The sequence below is a fragment of the Diabrotica virgifera genome, chromosome 4 (assembly GCF_917563875.1).
Source record: "Diabrotica virgifera virgifera chromosome 4, PGI_DIABVI_V3a".
NCBI classification, from domain to species: domain Eukaryota; kingdom Metazoa; phylum Arthropoda; class Insecta; order Coleoptera; family Chrysomelidae; genus Diabrotica; species Diabrotica virgifera.
The window spans coordinates 179,840,500-179,855,245 of NC_065446.1; the positions used below are offsets into that span (position 1 = coordinate 179,840,500).

The 14,746-nt window shown below is 32.7% G+C and overlaps 1 protein-coding gene across 1 annotated transcript in view; it reads left to right on the forward strand.

Annotated features, from left to right (window-relative positions):
* Positions 1-14,746, forward strand: part of LOC126883271 (guanine nucleotide-binding protein subunit beta-5) — an 84,436-nt gene that overhangs the window by 47,487 nt on the left and 22,203 nt on the right. Inside the window, exon 7 of the mRNA XM_050648601.1 lies at positions 8,285-8,381. Coding sequence (XP_050504558.1) covers positions 8,285-8,381 — 97 coding nt within the window. The remainder of the gene's footprint in view (positions 1-8,284; positions 8,382-14,746) is intronic.

Here is a 14,746-nt window from a genome sequence, read left to right on the forward strand (position 1 = left end):
ATTAATGTATCTACACAATCATAGGCACCTTTAATGTCGAGAAAACCTGCTCCTAAATACTGATTTTTCGAATAACACAACTGAATATCTAGAACCAAATGGGATACTGCATCTATAGTACCGAAACGTTTTCTGAATCCAAATTGTCGTGCAGGCAAACAAGAGTTAGAGTGTAGATGAAATTCAAGTCTGTGTTTAATGATACGCTCAAATGTTTTACAAATACATGATAGTAAGGAAATAGGGCGGTAAGAGTTGGCATGGTTAGGATTTTTTTGATGTTTGAGTATTGGGATTACTATAATTTGTTTCCATTTCTCAATAGTGCCGTTTTGTAACCAAATTTCATTAAATATCTCAAGTATAAATAATTTTGCCCTGCTAGATAAATACCCGATCATATCGTAAGTGACGTGGTCCAAACCAGGAGCTGAGTTGTTTGAGTTTTTTAATGCAAACGTCAATTCATTAAAACTAATTGGCTCGTCAAAGAGTGGATTGGGAGACCCCTTGTCGCAGGCTAAACTTTTAATACTATTGCATACGTAATCCGGTGAAATTTTTTGGAGAAATGGTTCTTGCCATTCGAAATTGTTACATTTATAAGTAGATATGGGGATTCTTTTCATTTTTTGGCTTGCTGCCAAAGCTCAGTTGCAGAGGTGTTTTTGTTCAACTTAGTACAATACTGCATCCAGTAATTTTTAGCTTTAGATTTTAGAAACAATTTTGTTTTAGCTATTTCCTTTTTGACAAGTAGAAAATTTTCTACTGTACTATTATTTTTATACATGCGTATCATTTCTTTCCTTCGACCAACTGCAATGTTGCATTCCTCGTCCCACCACGGTGGCGGCAAACGTTTATTTTTAAAAGGTTTATTAAGAGGGATTGATTGATTAACCGCAAATTCGATACCTTTTAATAGAAATTCATGTTTTTCGTTAGTATTGAGTAAATTAGGCATATTATTGTAATATATGTCAGAAAAGAAATGATATTGTTGCCAATTGGCCTTTTTTGTATTCCATTTAGTTTTGGGATATATTGTATCATCCTGTGTTACTACAGATAAATTAAGTTTCATGATAATGGGAAAATGATCGGAACCTAGTGTGTCTGACTTAACTGACCAGTCTATTTTGTTCACGATATCTGCAGAGCAGACTGTTAAATATATTGCGGATTTGTAACCGAATCTAGAGATTTTTGTCGGTGAACCGTCATTGAGGAGAACTAGAGGTGACTGATTTAAAGCATTAACAAAATTTGCGCCAGAAGTATTAACTTTGTATGACCCCATAAATCATGATGGGCGTTAAAATCACCTCCAATGATGGATGTGCCATTAGTATTGTTTAAAAGATTGTTATAATTTTTTGTTGATACTGTGATATCAGGTGGGCAGTAAAGGGATATGAAAGAAATATTAGAATTGTTGCATTTAACTACCACTGCACATGCTTGTAAACCCTCTGCAATATTACTTAGAGTGACTTTGTTAAAACTAAATTTATTTTTTATTAGTATTGCAACTCCAGTAGTGCCATTAGCTCGATCTTCCCGGACAACCGAGAAGCCCGAGAACTGATAATTCCGGTTTGGTTTAAACCACGTCTCGCTAATCAAAGCTATATCAATTTTATACTCATACAAGGCTTTAATTAAATAAGTTTATTAGACACCGCTGAATGGGCATTCCATTGCATAATATTAAAAGTGTATTAGTACTCGTCATCAGATATATCTTCGGCTTGTTCCGATGCAATATTTTTAATATAATTAATATCAATGTTTGAAAAGTCCTCGACAGAGTTAACTTCTTTAATCACCTTTTGAAATATAACAAAGAAATACTTTATAAATTCATCTCCAGACAAATCTGGTACGGGTTGTTGTCTAGGAGGAATAGTAATTTATTTTTCAGGCCCAAAGCTAAACGGAAACATGGGCTGGAATCTCGGATCCGCTACGGGAGAAGAAGCTTTACGTTTTTTCTTTGGATTTTCTTCTGCTGACGGGTGTTCTCGTCTTTGTGAACTAAGCAAAGAAGTGGATGCAGAAGTATGTGAAGAAAATTGTTTTGATTGAAACTGAGATCTTACTCGGGGTTGTGGAAGGGAGGGAAATTCTTTATCGATTCTGTTAGACAACAACTGAAAATTGTTCTGAAATTTGAGAGAGTTAGCATACGAAGTTTTATGGAGACGTTTTGCTTCGGAAAATGTTAAATTTTCTTCAGCCATTTTCTTTTTAATCTCATATTGTTTCATATGGGTTGGGCAATCTTTTGAGATTGATTTGTGTGTGCTATTTTTGCAGTATATGCAACAACTATCTTGTGGGTCACGACAAGAATGTATTTCCCCTTTTTCTTTACTGCAGTTTATGTAAAGTTGTGTTGCACTACGGCATTGCAGGGCCACGTGTCCATATAACAAACATTGAGTCACCCTGTATATATAAGGCTCTACCGGGCATGAAACAGAATTAATATATATGTGCTTTGGTAAAACATTTCCCTCGAATGTAACAATCACCGTTTGTCTCGGAACAAAAATTGTCTCACCATTTGATATAATTTTGCGTTTAACTCTCTGAATTTCAGTAATAGCTACATGTGATAAAATTTTTTTAAATAGATATTGTTCATCAAAGGTGGTGTCAACGTGTTTGATAACGCATTTTTTAGATAATAAGTTATTAGGTATATACGCTTTTAGGTTTTCTTTTTCAAGATTTTTATTATTAATTAAATTATTAGCATCTCTGATAGTTTTTAATTGTACTCTAATTCTACTTTTTCCTATACGGTCTATCTTAAGAATGTTTTGAATAGCAAGTTTTTTATAGAGAATATGTCCCACGGCCATTTCATGAAGATTTGAAATATTACGGTCATTGGTACTCTCAATGAAGACATAAACAAAGTTCGAGTAAATATGTGGTTTTTGTAAATTAAAGACCTTACTTTTTTGTTGCAACGTTTGTTCAGACCTGCTTTCCTTATCGCTGTTGTTTTTACCGCTGTTGTGTTGATCGGTGTTTTCGATGATCATAGAATCCTGTGTGTCGTCATCTTCTTTCCCCCCTGTGTCGGGGGGAGAATCGTCGGACATTTTAATAATTCACCTAAACTTATTCACTGATATGGTTAATTAATCAGTTAATTAAGTGGTAGTTGTGTAACGTTTGACCAAAATATGAGACATCGAATATAAGTTCAAAAGTTATTATGAATAGAAATTTCAGTCAAACATTCACAACTCGCCCTGTATATTACTAAACAATGGGAGCAGACCCTTTTTAATGGTCATTTGTTATTCCCCATTCCTATCTCGTATGGCGATCCCATGGGGACCTCGATAGGTAGGAGTATGTGCAGTTCCTTATGACTCGCCCTGTGTAATGTTAGAGAAGAATTTTTCGAATATATTGGACAAATAGAAGGGCAAATACATCTGTTCTTACGGAGGTTAAGAACCCATAACGTATTTTTTTAAATATTAACATTCTTCGGACATATATAATACGTGTCGATAATACGAATATTCTAGTAGTCCAAAGAAAACCGTAAGGAAAAAAAAGTCAAGAGCGATAATCAACTCAATGGACGGATACAATAGAAAAATTATTAAAATCTTTACTACGTCAATGCACGTCTTTACTAGCAGGCATCAATGTACTACATGCAATCCAGAATAGGAATAGGTGGGAAAGTCGCGTGAAAGAGCAATATGATCCACAGAAGAAACGAAACATTCATAATCACTACGTTCTGCATCATTCAGGCGTGCAATTCTGGCTTAAACTCTTAAAACTTGCTCATTTGCATTTTGTGTTGTATTCGAATTTTGTCGGGTCATATTTTTATAAATTCGCAGATCGAATGTATTGGTCATATCGCCGCCTACGAAAAGTATAACTCCGAAAAATGCCGTTAAGAGTAGAAATTTCAATTAACGCCGCGAAAAATATTGTTTTCGATCATATGATTGTGAAAATTATAATCCCTAATAAAGTGTTAGCGAAAAAAATTATTTTTTGAGGAGTATCAGCAAAAAACATTTCTGTTTGTGGGTCCACGAAAAATATACCTAATTACTAAAAAGTTCTCAGAAATAATTGTTTTCGTCGGCAGAAACAGAAACAGAAAGGGAAATAATTGTTTTCGTCGGAATCTATTATAAACTAAATATTTTCGTTATAAATATTTTGGGAGTTATAATCTTCGCGGACACCCATATAAAAAAATTGTATCGCCAACACTTATCAAAGAGTTATTATTTTTACTGGAAATGTATTAGGAATCACATTAATCATAGGTACCAGCAATATATGGTCTCATTTTGTAAATGATTCTTATATTTTTTGTGCAGGTGCCGTATTTGACTTTTATTTAGTACTGTTAGAAATTGTACGCGTATGTTTTGAACGTGCTTGTATTTTTTTATTTGAATTACTGCAATAGTTAATTCTGAATAAATTTTGAATCTAGAGTAAATTTGGGATGTGATATAGATATTGCGATTGATACCATTCGCAAGCGCGAATGAGTTCATTGTGTCGATCGCGTTTAGAAAATTGATAATAAACTCTTAAAGTGTATAATGTATGTTATATAGATTATAATTCATGAAACGGTCGAGTTATAGTGGTAAATAATATGACAATGTTCGGAAGTGTGAGTTAAAAAAGTTTTATACTACTACTACATGTCGGTTTATAACGTTCTCCGCCGTTTTCCGACTTCCAATCGCCACTTCGTCCGGTTGTTCCATAGGTCCTCTTCTATGTCCCTTTCGCTCAGCTCTTTCTTTATTCCTTCGCTCCAACGTTTCCTCGGTCTACCTCGTTTTCTCTCCTTCTGATTGCCTTTAACCCGGCACCTGCCACGTGGCTTTGCAAGGCTTTAACTGCCACGTGGGGTGCTCACAGCACCCCGTAAAAATTTTCTGTGATCTACTTGTTTATAAACAAAATCATGTGTTGAGTTACAGAAGTATATATAAAAAAACATGTTTTATTAACTTATTAGCTATATTATAAAAGTTAAAAAATAAAATTAAAAATGTGTTATAAGCAAATTAGCGAGTACCAACCCATAATAAATGAAGTGTAAAATATCTAAAAAAATTAAGATTTATTGAGTATAGAGACTATATTAATAATTTAAATCAGTTATTACAATAAAAAAATGTAAATCTGACCTGTTTATCAAAAACTCAAAAAACATTTTTAAACTTATACTGGCAGATAATGACACCCCGATTCGACTTTAGAGCTACAAGTTCAGAATGACACTAAATAACCACTTCAAACGCAAACAGATCTATGCTATATAATATTATAGAAAGCTACTATGACGCACAGCACGGTTAACAAACTTGAAATACCAAATATTTGATGAAAATAAGCCACAATTTTACTAAAAAATGATTTTATTAACGTTTCGACGCCCAAATCGGGTGTCGTTGTCAAAATACAAAAAATATTAATGAATTAAACAAAAATTTTGTTGCTTAGTAAAACAATTCTTCTAATAATTTATTTAGTCTGACTCATTTATATCGGCAATTCAGACTTATATTATACATTTTAAAGTAGAAGACTTTAAATTGATATTGCCAATATTTCTGAGTTGCGTTCCTGGGACGACTTTATTGAAAGATAGTTCATTCGAATACATGAAATCAACCCCAACTCAAGAATATCTGTCACAAAAAAATCATAACGTGTGATCTGTCTTTAAAAAGACAACCACATGCAATGGTGACAGTAAAATTCTCGCGCTAGAGATTCCATAGTAAATCACGAGGGAAAACCAGGAAAAAACCTTGTGATACTATCCCGACATCGTAAGTATAAGGTCTTACTTTAGTTTACTCTCAAAACTAATACTAATGTTATTTTAAATTATAAATAATATTAATAATACATAGATATATAAACAATACTAAAACATAAAATATGTACTAACTCGATATGTTATTGTTTTACTAATCCTGGTATTTTTTTTCTATCAACTTCCTCTTTTAGTATGGGTAACCACATCCTACTGCATTCTACCGAGGAATTTGCGACACAATTGGTTTTATTTAGCATAATTAAAGCCGCTTCTTTGATTTTTCTCTTTTTACTATCTGTTTCTTTCAGGACTATACTTGAATCTCTCCACTGAACTCTATGTTCATTATCCCATGCATGTTGACATATTTGAGATCTGTCAAATTCTCTATTTTTAATATAAGACTGATGTTCACTTATTCTAACGTTTAATGGTCTCGAGTCTTGATGTTTCACCTAAATAAAATTGTTCGCATTCACAAGTTATTTTATAAATACAATTCTTTGTTCTTTCTTGTTCACTGTTAGGTTTATTTTTAGATAGAATAGATCTCAACGTGTTTGTTGTTTTGAATGTTGTTGAAATGTTGAATTTATTTCCTTTTGTTTTAAGTTTCTCGGATAGTCCTTTTATATATGGTATTGATATTTCCCTCGTATTATTTCTTGTGAATGCTATAGGATTCCGTTCTAAGTTGTTCTGTTCCATTCGATCCAATCTTGACAATTCCTTATTTATAAACGATAAAGGATAATCATTTTTTAATAAAACAGACGTTAAGAAATTGTTTTTCTTCTAAGAATGAATTTTCGTTAGAACAAGTAATTTTGGCTCTATCATATAAGGATTTAATGATTCCCTTTTTAACGTTGATGTGATTTGATTTGTAATTGAGATATCTGTTGGTATGTGTTGGTTTTCTATACACTTGAGTCTCATATCCAGTATCCTTCTTTGAGACTAAAACATCGAGGAAAGGTAGGGTGTTATTATATTCCTTTTCCATTGTAAATTTGATGGTCTCTTCTTGATCGTTTATAATATTTAGGAATGTATCCAACAATTCTGATCTATGAGGTCATATTGAAAACACATCATCTACATATCTCCACCATACTGTGGGTTTTAAATTTTGTTTAGAAATGATATTAGTTTCGAAATCCTCCATAAATATATTAGCCAATAACGGAGATAAAGAAGAGCCCATTGCTAGACCAAAATTTTGTTTATAGAATTCATTATTTAGTTGAAAAATAGGTATTATTAGTACATAATGTCAATAACTCCATTATAGCTGATACATTTAGTCTTGTCCTAGTTGTCAATGTATTATCATTCTCTAATTTCGTTTTGATTATGTTTAAAGTTTTATCTAATGGCACATTTGTAAATAAACTGTTTATGTCAAAACTTACTAAAATATTATTTGAATTAAATTCAATATTTGATAATTTGTTTAAAAAATGTTGTGTATTTTTTTATAAATGTGTCATTATTATTAGCAAATGGTTTTATAATGTTAAGTAAAAATTTTGATAGTTCACTACAAGGAGAATTGATGGTACTACAAATGGGTCTAAGTGGTATATTCACTTTATGAATTTTCGGCACTCCATAGAAATGTGGTGTCTTCCTGTAATGAGGTGTCATTAGTTTTCTTTGATAGTATGTTAAATCATTTTTAAATTTGAATAAAGTTCTATATATCTTGTTTTCCAGTGTCTTCGTTGGATCCTTCGTTAATTTTGTATAAGGTCCATTTGTTATTAGATCTGTAATTTTGTCCTCATATTGTATTTCATTTGGTATTCGTTGTTCATCCATTCTTTATATATGTCCGAACCAGATAAGCTGTTTTGTCGATAAGTCATCCGTGATTGTTCATTTGATTCCCATTATTTCTCTACTGCTTTCGTTGGTAATCCTTTCTCTTCCTGCTGCTCTTCTTCAACAATCCAGTTTCGTTGCTCTCAGCGTTGCCAGTGTTCTTTTCTCCAGTGGCCATACCTCACAGCTGAGTATAGTGATACTTTTCACTATAGTCTCATATATGTATGCTCTTTTTGTTTTCTTTGCTGTAAAATAGTTTTATATGTTAGCATAAGGAAAAATTTAAACTAAAACAACAACAACGGGGGAACTGTAACTGATCTACTATTAGGCGCAAGTCAGTGGTAAAAAATGGAATCTTTTGTTTAACTATCATTACGTGTTTAATTTCTTAATATGTAGTATGTAGTAAAAGGCCACCAGTAACGCCAAATCGATTAGACGGGGTATATGATGCCAGAGTCAAGCACATAGTGAATAAATTTTTGGTTACTCAATTATTCTAAATGTTAAATTTTTAGTTTACCTTATTTACCTTACCTTAACCTAAACTTATTGAATGGTAACTTAGTAAATGTTGTACTACTATATTGTATTCATTTTTAGTGTCGTCTTTTCGACCTTCGAGCTGACAGAGAAATTGCGGTATATAGCAAAGAGAGCATTATTTTTGGATCGAACTCTGTGGATTTTTCAGTATCAGGTAAATATTTATACTTATATAATAACTTATAACCAAAATTTACACTAGTGCACCAGTCAGTAACATTCAGATATTCGTAATGCCTCTGCATCTTAGTGTCCTGTTAGCAAGCCTAGTGATGTTAGAAGAGAATATTCTCAAGAGAATATTTTCGAGAACGAGAATATTCTCTGCCAGAAAATTCTCTCGAGAATATTCTTGGCAAAAATTTTCTATATTTTCAAAAACCGAAACAAAAATAAAAACTAGATATGGGTCAAATTATTATACAGTCGAACCCGCTTATTAGAATACCGGTTAAAGGAACATCCCGGTATAAGGAATAGAAATGTGAGGTCCCGAAGCGTTTATACCAGCAACCAATGATCCGTTATTAGAATATCCTGGTTATAGGAATACTTTTACTTAACACAAAGGCTATTCCAATAAGCGGGTTCGACTGTAATTTAAAAAATATGTAGGTATATTGTTTTTGCCAATCCCATGAACCATTAGCAAGGGTGTTTACAGTGTCAATATTTATTGTTTTGGTGCAATATTAACGTGCAAATATTTAGAATGGTGTTCATTTAAGCAGAGAAAAACAAGTTGAGAAAACTGAGTTTGTAGATAATTTAGCAACTTTAAAACATGGTGATGAGTCGGCTGAAATAATGGCAGATTTGGCACTTTATCGGTCTAACGAGGAATTTTTTGGAAAACCATACGTAAAATCAACTGAAAAACTAGACTTAATCATATGGTGAAAAGGTACATGTTTCGGAACAAAATTAACTAAAATAGTAGTTGATATATTAAGCATGCCTTCATCCAGTGCAGCGACTAAAAGAAGTTTCAGTACTTATGGTTTTTTTATTCACTCCTCTAAAAGAAACCGGCTCACTGCTGAACGGGCTCGTAAAGTAACTTTTATTGCTCACAATTTAAAATTATTAGACGTAGACCAATCCATGACTGAGCTGGCCACTCGTGAAAAACAAAATCTCACAACTCATCAGTACATTAAAATGCAGATTGTAGATGGCTAGGATGAGCTAATGATAGAAATAGATTCTGAATCTGAGGTCTCATGTTTTATCATACCACATCGATTATTTGCTGTAAGAAGAAAATTTCATTTTTTTATTAAAGAAATTTTGTGTTTTCTGTTCGTTTTGCATTTTTTTATATAAAAAGAACACTGTTGTTTCGTCTCATAATTTTGTATATACATAAGATCATGATTTTTAAAACCCTATTTTTCATCTTCAACAATATTCTTAAGTGCGTCATGGGGTTCATTCTCAGAAAATTCTCCATATCGAGAATATTCTCAGATTTTTCATTCTCGAGAATTTTCCAACACTAAGCAAACCTACTATGGCTTAGGCTGTTTTCCTGACCCCTTTGCTTATTAGGTCTGTCGTAAATTTTGGCGAATATTATGTAATCTTTCCAGTTTATTTGTCCTATTAAATTTCACCACCATTCCAGAGATTTGTGGCCTACCCACTTTGTTCTAGCCATTTTTGCTACTGCCTACGCAACGCTGCGGAAGGGTTCCGCTCGAATGAATGGAAATGATGAGTCTTGTTTAGTCATTTCATCTGCTTTTTCATTGCCTTTATGACCCTTGTGTCCGGTATCCAGACTACCGTAACCTTGCTGTGGTCTTCCATAAGTTTATATACTTCGTCTCATTTACTTAACGTTGCACGTCATCCGCGTAATAGCCTGTGACGTCACATGATACCAACACGAAATATTTAGGCGGTAGGTGTGTTCTTTTTTAGAATCATTTTGCCTAGTACACTGGAATTACAGCCACTAGACATATTTCATTATGTACGCGTAGAAATAATATTTGAAGATTTCTATTAATGTTAACCTAAAGAAATACACAATAATATGTTTCATTTAATCTGTATAAATGGATTATAAAGCGTTTTTATGAAGCAAATTTGCTCGGAACACACTGTAACTGTAATCGAACGAAGGTGACATTTTAGAATAAATTGGTAACATTTATTTGACAGTTGCGGTGATGACACTTCATATTTGTTTATATTCTTTACTGTAAGTATTTGTTTTATTATATTTACTGTTTTTATTATTTACTTTAACGTAAGATGATAATTTAATTCTTGTTTTCTATTTCTAAAGTTTTTATTTATTTACATTGAATATTAATTTGTTTTGTTGTATAATCCATGTTTACAATAATTATGTGATCCATTTGATTTAAAATGGATTCAGGATTTTTTTATACTTTGGCAACTATGTCAACGTTGTATCTGACGTAGATAATGACGTGCAACGGTAAGTAAATTAGACGGACTGTAGTTTATTTAGGTCACCCTCACAATCCCGTACTAGCTTTTTGTGGCATGTTTATTTTAGTATTATGTTTATATGGGATTGAGCCACAATTGTTGGTGTAATGAAAATTGCATTTAATAATTAACTACTGTTTTTCGTGTCGATTTCCCCTTCGGAACTCGTCCTCAGAAAATAAATAGAAAACTAGGTTTGAAAATTCTGGGAAATTTCATTACCTGATCTTTTTAGTTTATGTGTACTTTTATGTTCCTTTGAAATGTGGCTGCACATCCGTACACTGAAAATACCATGGACGGCTATGCTGACAAATGTGGCAGTCTTTAAGAGAGCAAATGCTGCCCGCGAGCTTCTTGATAACATCAAATATAGAAATATGTCCTATTTTGGACACATAGTAAGGGGAGACCGGTATAATATTCTTCAACTTATTATGATGGGTAGAATCGACGGATGCAGAGGAATTGGTAGAAAGCAGGCCTCTTAGTTTAAGAATATCCGGGAGTGGACATGAATAAAGAAAGCAGAACAACTATTTAGAATAGCTCGAGATAGAGACAGTTTCGCCATGTTAATCGCCAACGTCAAGGGGACTTGATAGGGCACGTTAAGAAGAAGAAGAAGTACTTTCCATATACATGAAATTTTGGTCTCGATCTTGTGGACTCTAGCAATCTGTGGTTGTTTTTTGGTTTTGGTTGTTTTCCAACAATGTTTTTTCAACCACAATTGCTAGAGTCTCCAAGATCGAGACCAAAATTTCATTTGTATGGAAAGTACACATAACCTAAAATGATCAGGTTATGAAATTTTCCCAGAATTTTTATCTAATTTCCTAATTCCTAGACTAGTCCAGGGCGCATCTGTTTTGAGATGGACGTTGAGAGGTGACTCAAATTTTTTTGCAGAAATTGCTTGAAAATAACTCAAATAATAATATTTGAGTTATCCTCCCACTTAAAATGGTCCGGAACATTGTTTAAATAATCAAAATGTCAAAATATGAAGGAAAAATTCGATTTTTTTATTGGTTTTTTGATTATAACTTTAAAACTGTTCATTTCTGAGAAAAATTGTACTGACATAAAAGTTGCGTAATTAAATTTTCTATAATATAGAATTAGTTAAAAAATTTAAAAAATAGTCAACCTTGTTGCAAAATAGCAATAATTGCGAAAAAAAAACATACAAAAACAAGTATTGGAATTTTACGTTTTTCAACCATTTATGCTACACTTAGGACCTACATGTTTTACACAGAAAAACTGTATGATATAGTAAAACAATACTGTAAATTTCATTAAGATCGGGTTAATAGATTTTGCAAAATAAATTTTGCAATCCAGCTCTCGCAAAAAAAATTCATTTTTTTTTAAATGTTGCAGGATTGAAAATAAAGCAGATAACAAGTTGAATTTGTTTCTACTTATAGAAGTGTATTGTACCTTTCATTTGCAATTTGCAAAATTAAAATCGATTAATTACCACGGCGTCAGGAAATTTTTTAAATTAACATTAAATTTTTGGTGCTACGCGCAGGACAGCGGTGAATATTTTTTTGTATTTTAATATTTTAATTCCACAAAAATCAAACAAATTTTATTATTGTTTGTGAAATATTGTTTAAACAATTGCATATGTTTAAAAATAATACACTTTTATTCTCTAAGTTAAAATATATGAACAAAGAAAGTTTTTGCTAAAAAAAGTGTTATTTCAAAGGATAGAGTATGTGTTTTTATTTTGCAATAAACAAATTTATTTATTTATATCGAAATATAATAAAAATTAAAATGTATCAATCATTATCAAAGGTCAATGGAATGCCCAATCAGAGCAAACTATCCGCTGTCCTGCGCGTAGCACCAATAATTAATGTTTATTTAAAAAAATTCCTGACACCGTGGTAGTTAATTGATTTTAGTTTTACAAATTGCAAATGAAAGGTACAGTACACTTCTATAAGCAAAAAAAATTTCAACTTACTATCTGCTTTATTTTCAGTCCTGTAACATTTTTAAGAAATGAATTTTTTTTGCGAAAGCTGGATTTCAAAATTTATTTTGCAAAATCTATTGAACCGATCTTAATTTATTTATGGTATTGTTTTACTGTATCATAAAGTTTTTCTGGGTAAAATATGAAGGTTCCAAGTGTAGCATAAATGGTTGAAAAACGTAAAATGCGAATACTTGTTTTTGTATGGTTTTTTTCGCAATTATTGCTATTTTGCAACAAGGGTGACTATTTTTTAAATTTTTAACCAATTCCATATTGTAAGAAATTTAATTACGCAACTTTTATGTCAGTACAACTTTTCTCGAAAATGAATACTTTTGAAGTTATAATAAAAAAAAACGAAGAAAAAAATCGAATATTTCCTTCATTTTTTGACATTTTGATTATTTAAACAATGTTCCGGACCTTTTTGAGAGGGAGGATAACTCAAATATTATTATTTGAGTTATTTTTAAGCAATTTCTGCAAAAAAATTTGAGTCACCTCTCAACGTCCAAATGTACTAATATTTTTACAGATGCGCTCTGGTCTAGACGAAGAGAAGGTAAATGCGTGGCCAAAGTGTCTTCTATTTCCTTTTTCCTATTTTCGTCGTCTCTTGTGCTTATATATTGTAAAAGCCAGAGATACAGGATGCAGCCAGAAAGCAGTTTATTAACGAAAAGTCTTAGATTTAAAATATTGTTTATTATATTTTTATTTCAATTATTCTAATTGTTTAAAAAGTAGTAAACTTTGTATCTGCGGCTTTTCGTTGTTTTCCTCGTATTGCGAGAGATGTCGCTAGATTGCGTCTCAAAAGGTGGAATCATTGTATCTCGATGGTTTCCCTTAAATAGGCAGGGTTGTTGATATTCATTTCAGAGTTGTGAGTGCATAGCTTCACTGAAGATGCATGGGATGCTGAAATAGCTATATGGAGATGGTGGTCCAACTCTGAATCGAATAAAAACAAAAACTGCCTTTATTCTTCCTAATTTCTTTTTCATTTTCTGAGTGAAATCAAAACGTCAAACAGTAGTTAATTGAGAAATTTAATTTTCATTACACAAAAAATATTTGTGGCTCAATGCCATATAAACATAATACTAGATTACAATTGACCTTTACATGATTGAGTGACTTAGACTGCACTTACATTGGATCCGTATTTCTCCGATCCGATCCGACGTCGGATTAAAAATCAAACTCATGGTATTAAATGGCTGCACCTACATCGGATCCGTATTTCTCCGATCCGATATCGGCCGACGTCGAACTGCTTCTCTGCTTTAGCTTCTCCTATCAATCGCCCGATATCGGATCGGAGAAATGCGAATCCAATGTAGGTGCAGCCATTTAATACCATGAGTTTGTATTCAATCCGACGTCGGATCGGATCGGAAAAATACGGATCCAATGTAAGTGCAGTCTTAAGCGCTACCTGGCTATCTGATAAGATGGTAATTGAACGGTATGTTGTTTTCTGTCCTTCTATTTCTTCCCCGCTGTGATGGATTGCCGTTATTTCCGCCTGGAAAATTGTGACATTCTTAGATAGATTACCGGGATAAGTATCTATCCCTTGATTTGTCCTTACCATACCGGCTCCTTCATCCTCCGATGTTAGTGAGGTTAACTAAGTTTCTTCCACTTTTATGGGTACACCTTCCTCCAAGTCTTCCCTGTCTGGTACATATATTCTTTTTGAGTTTATTTTCAAAGCTATATCTCGTAGCTGTTGTGTCGATTGGTTGTCCCATTACAATATTTGCTTTATCTCCTCGATTAGCTTTCTATTGCCAGTAGTTTGCGCCTGGATTATGTTTTGCTGACTATGTATTAATAATTAATGCATGCCTCTTGTATATGTCAGATTGGTGTGTATTAGATCATATTGTCAGATCAGGTGAGTGAGCTAGGTACTCGAAGTCTGTTCCACCAGAAAATACTCCGTTTTAAAAATGTTCCTGAAGTAAGCATAGGGAGTGTATAGCTGTATGACTCGTTGCGCCTTCCTTTTAAAACCATTACCGATTTTGTACGTGTAG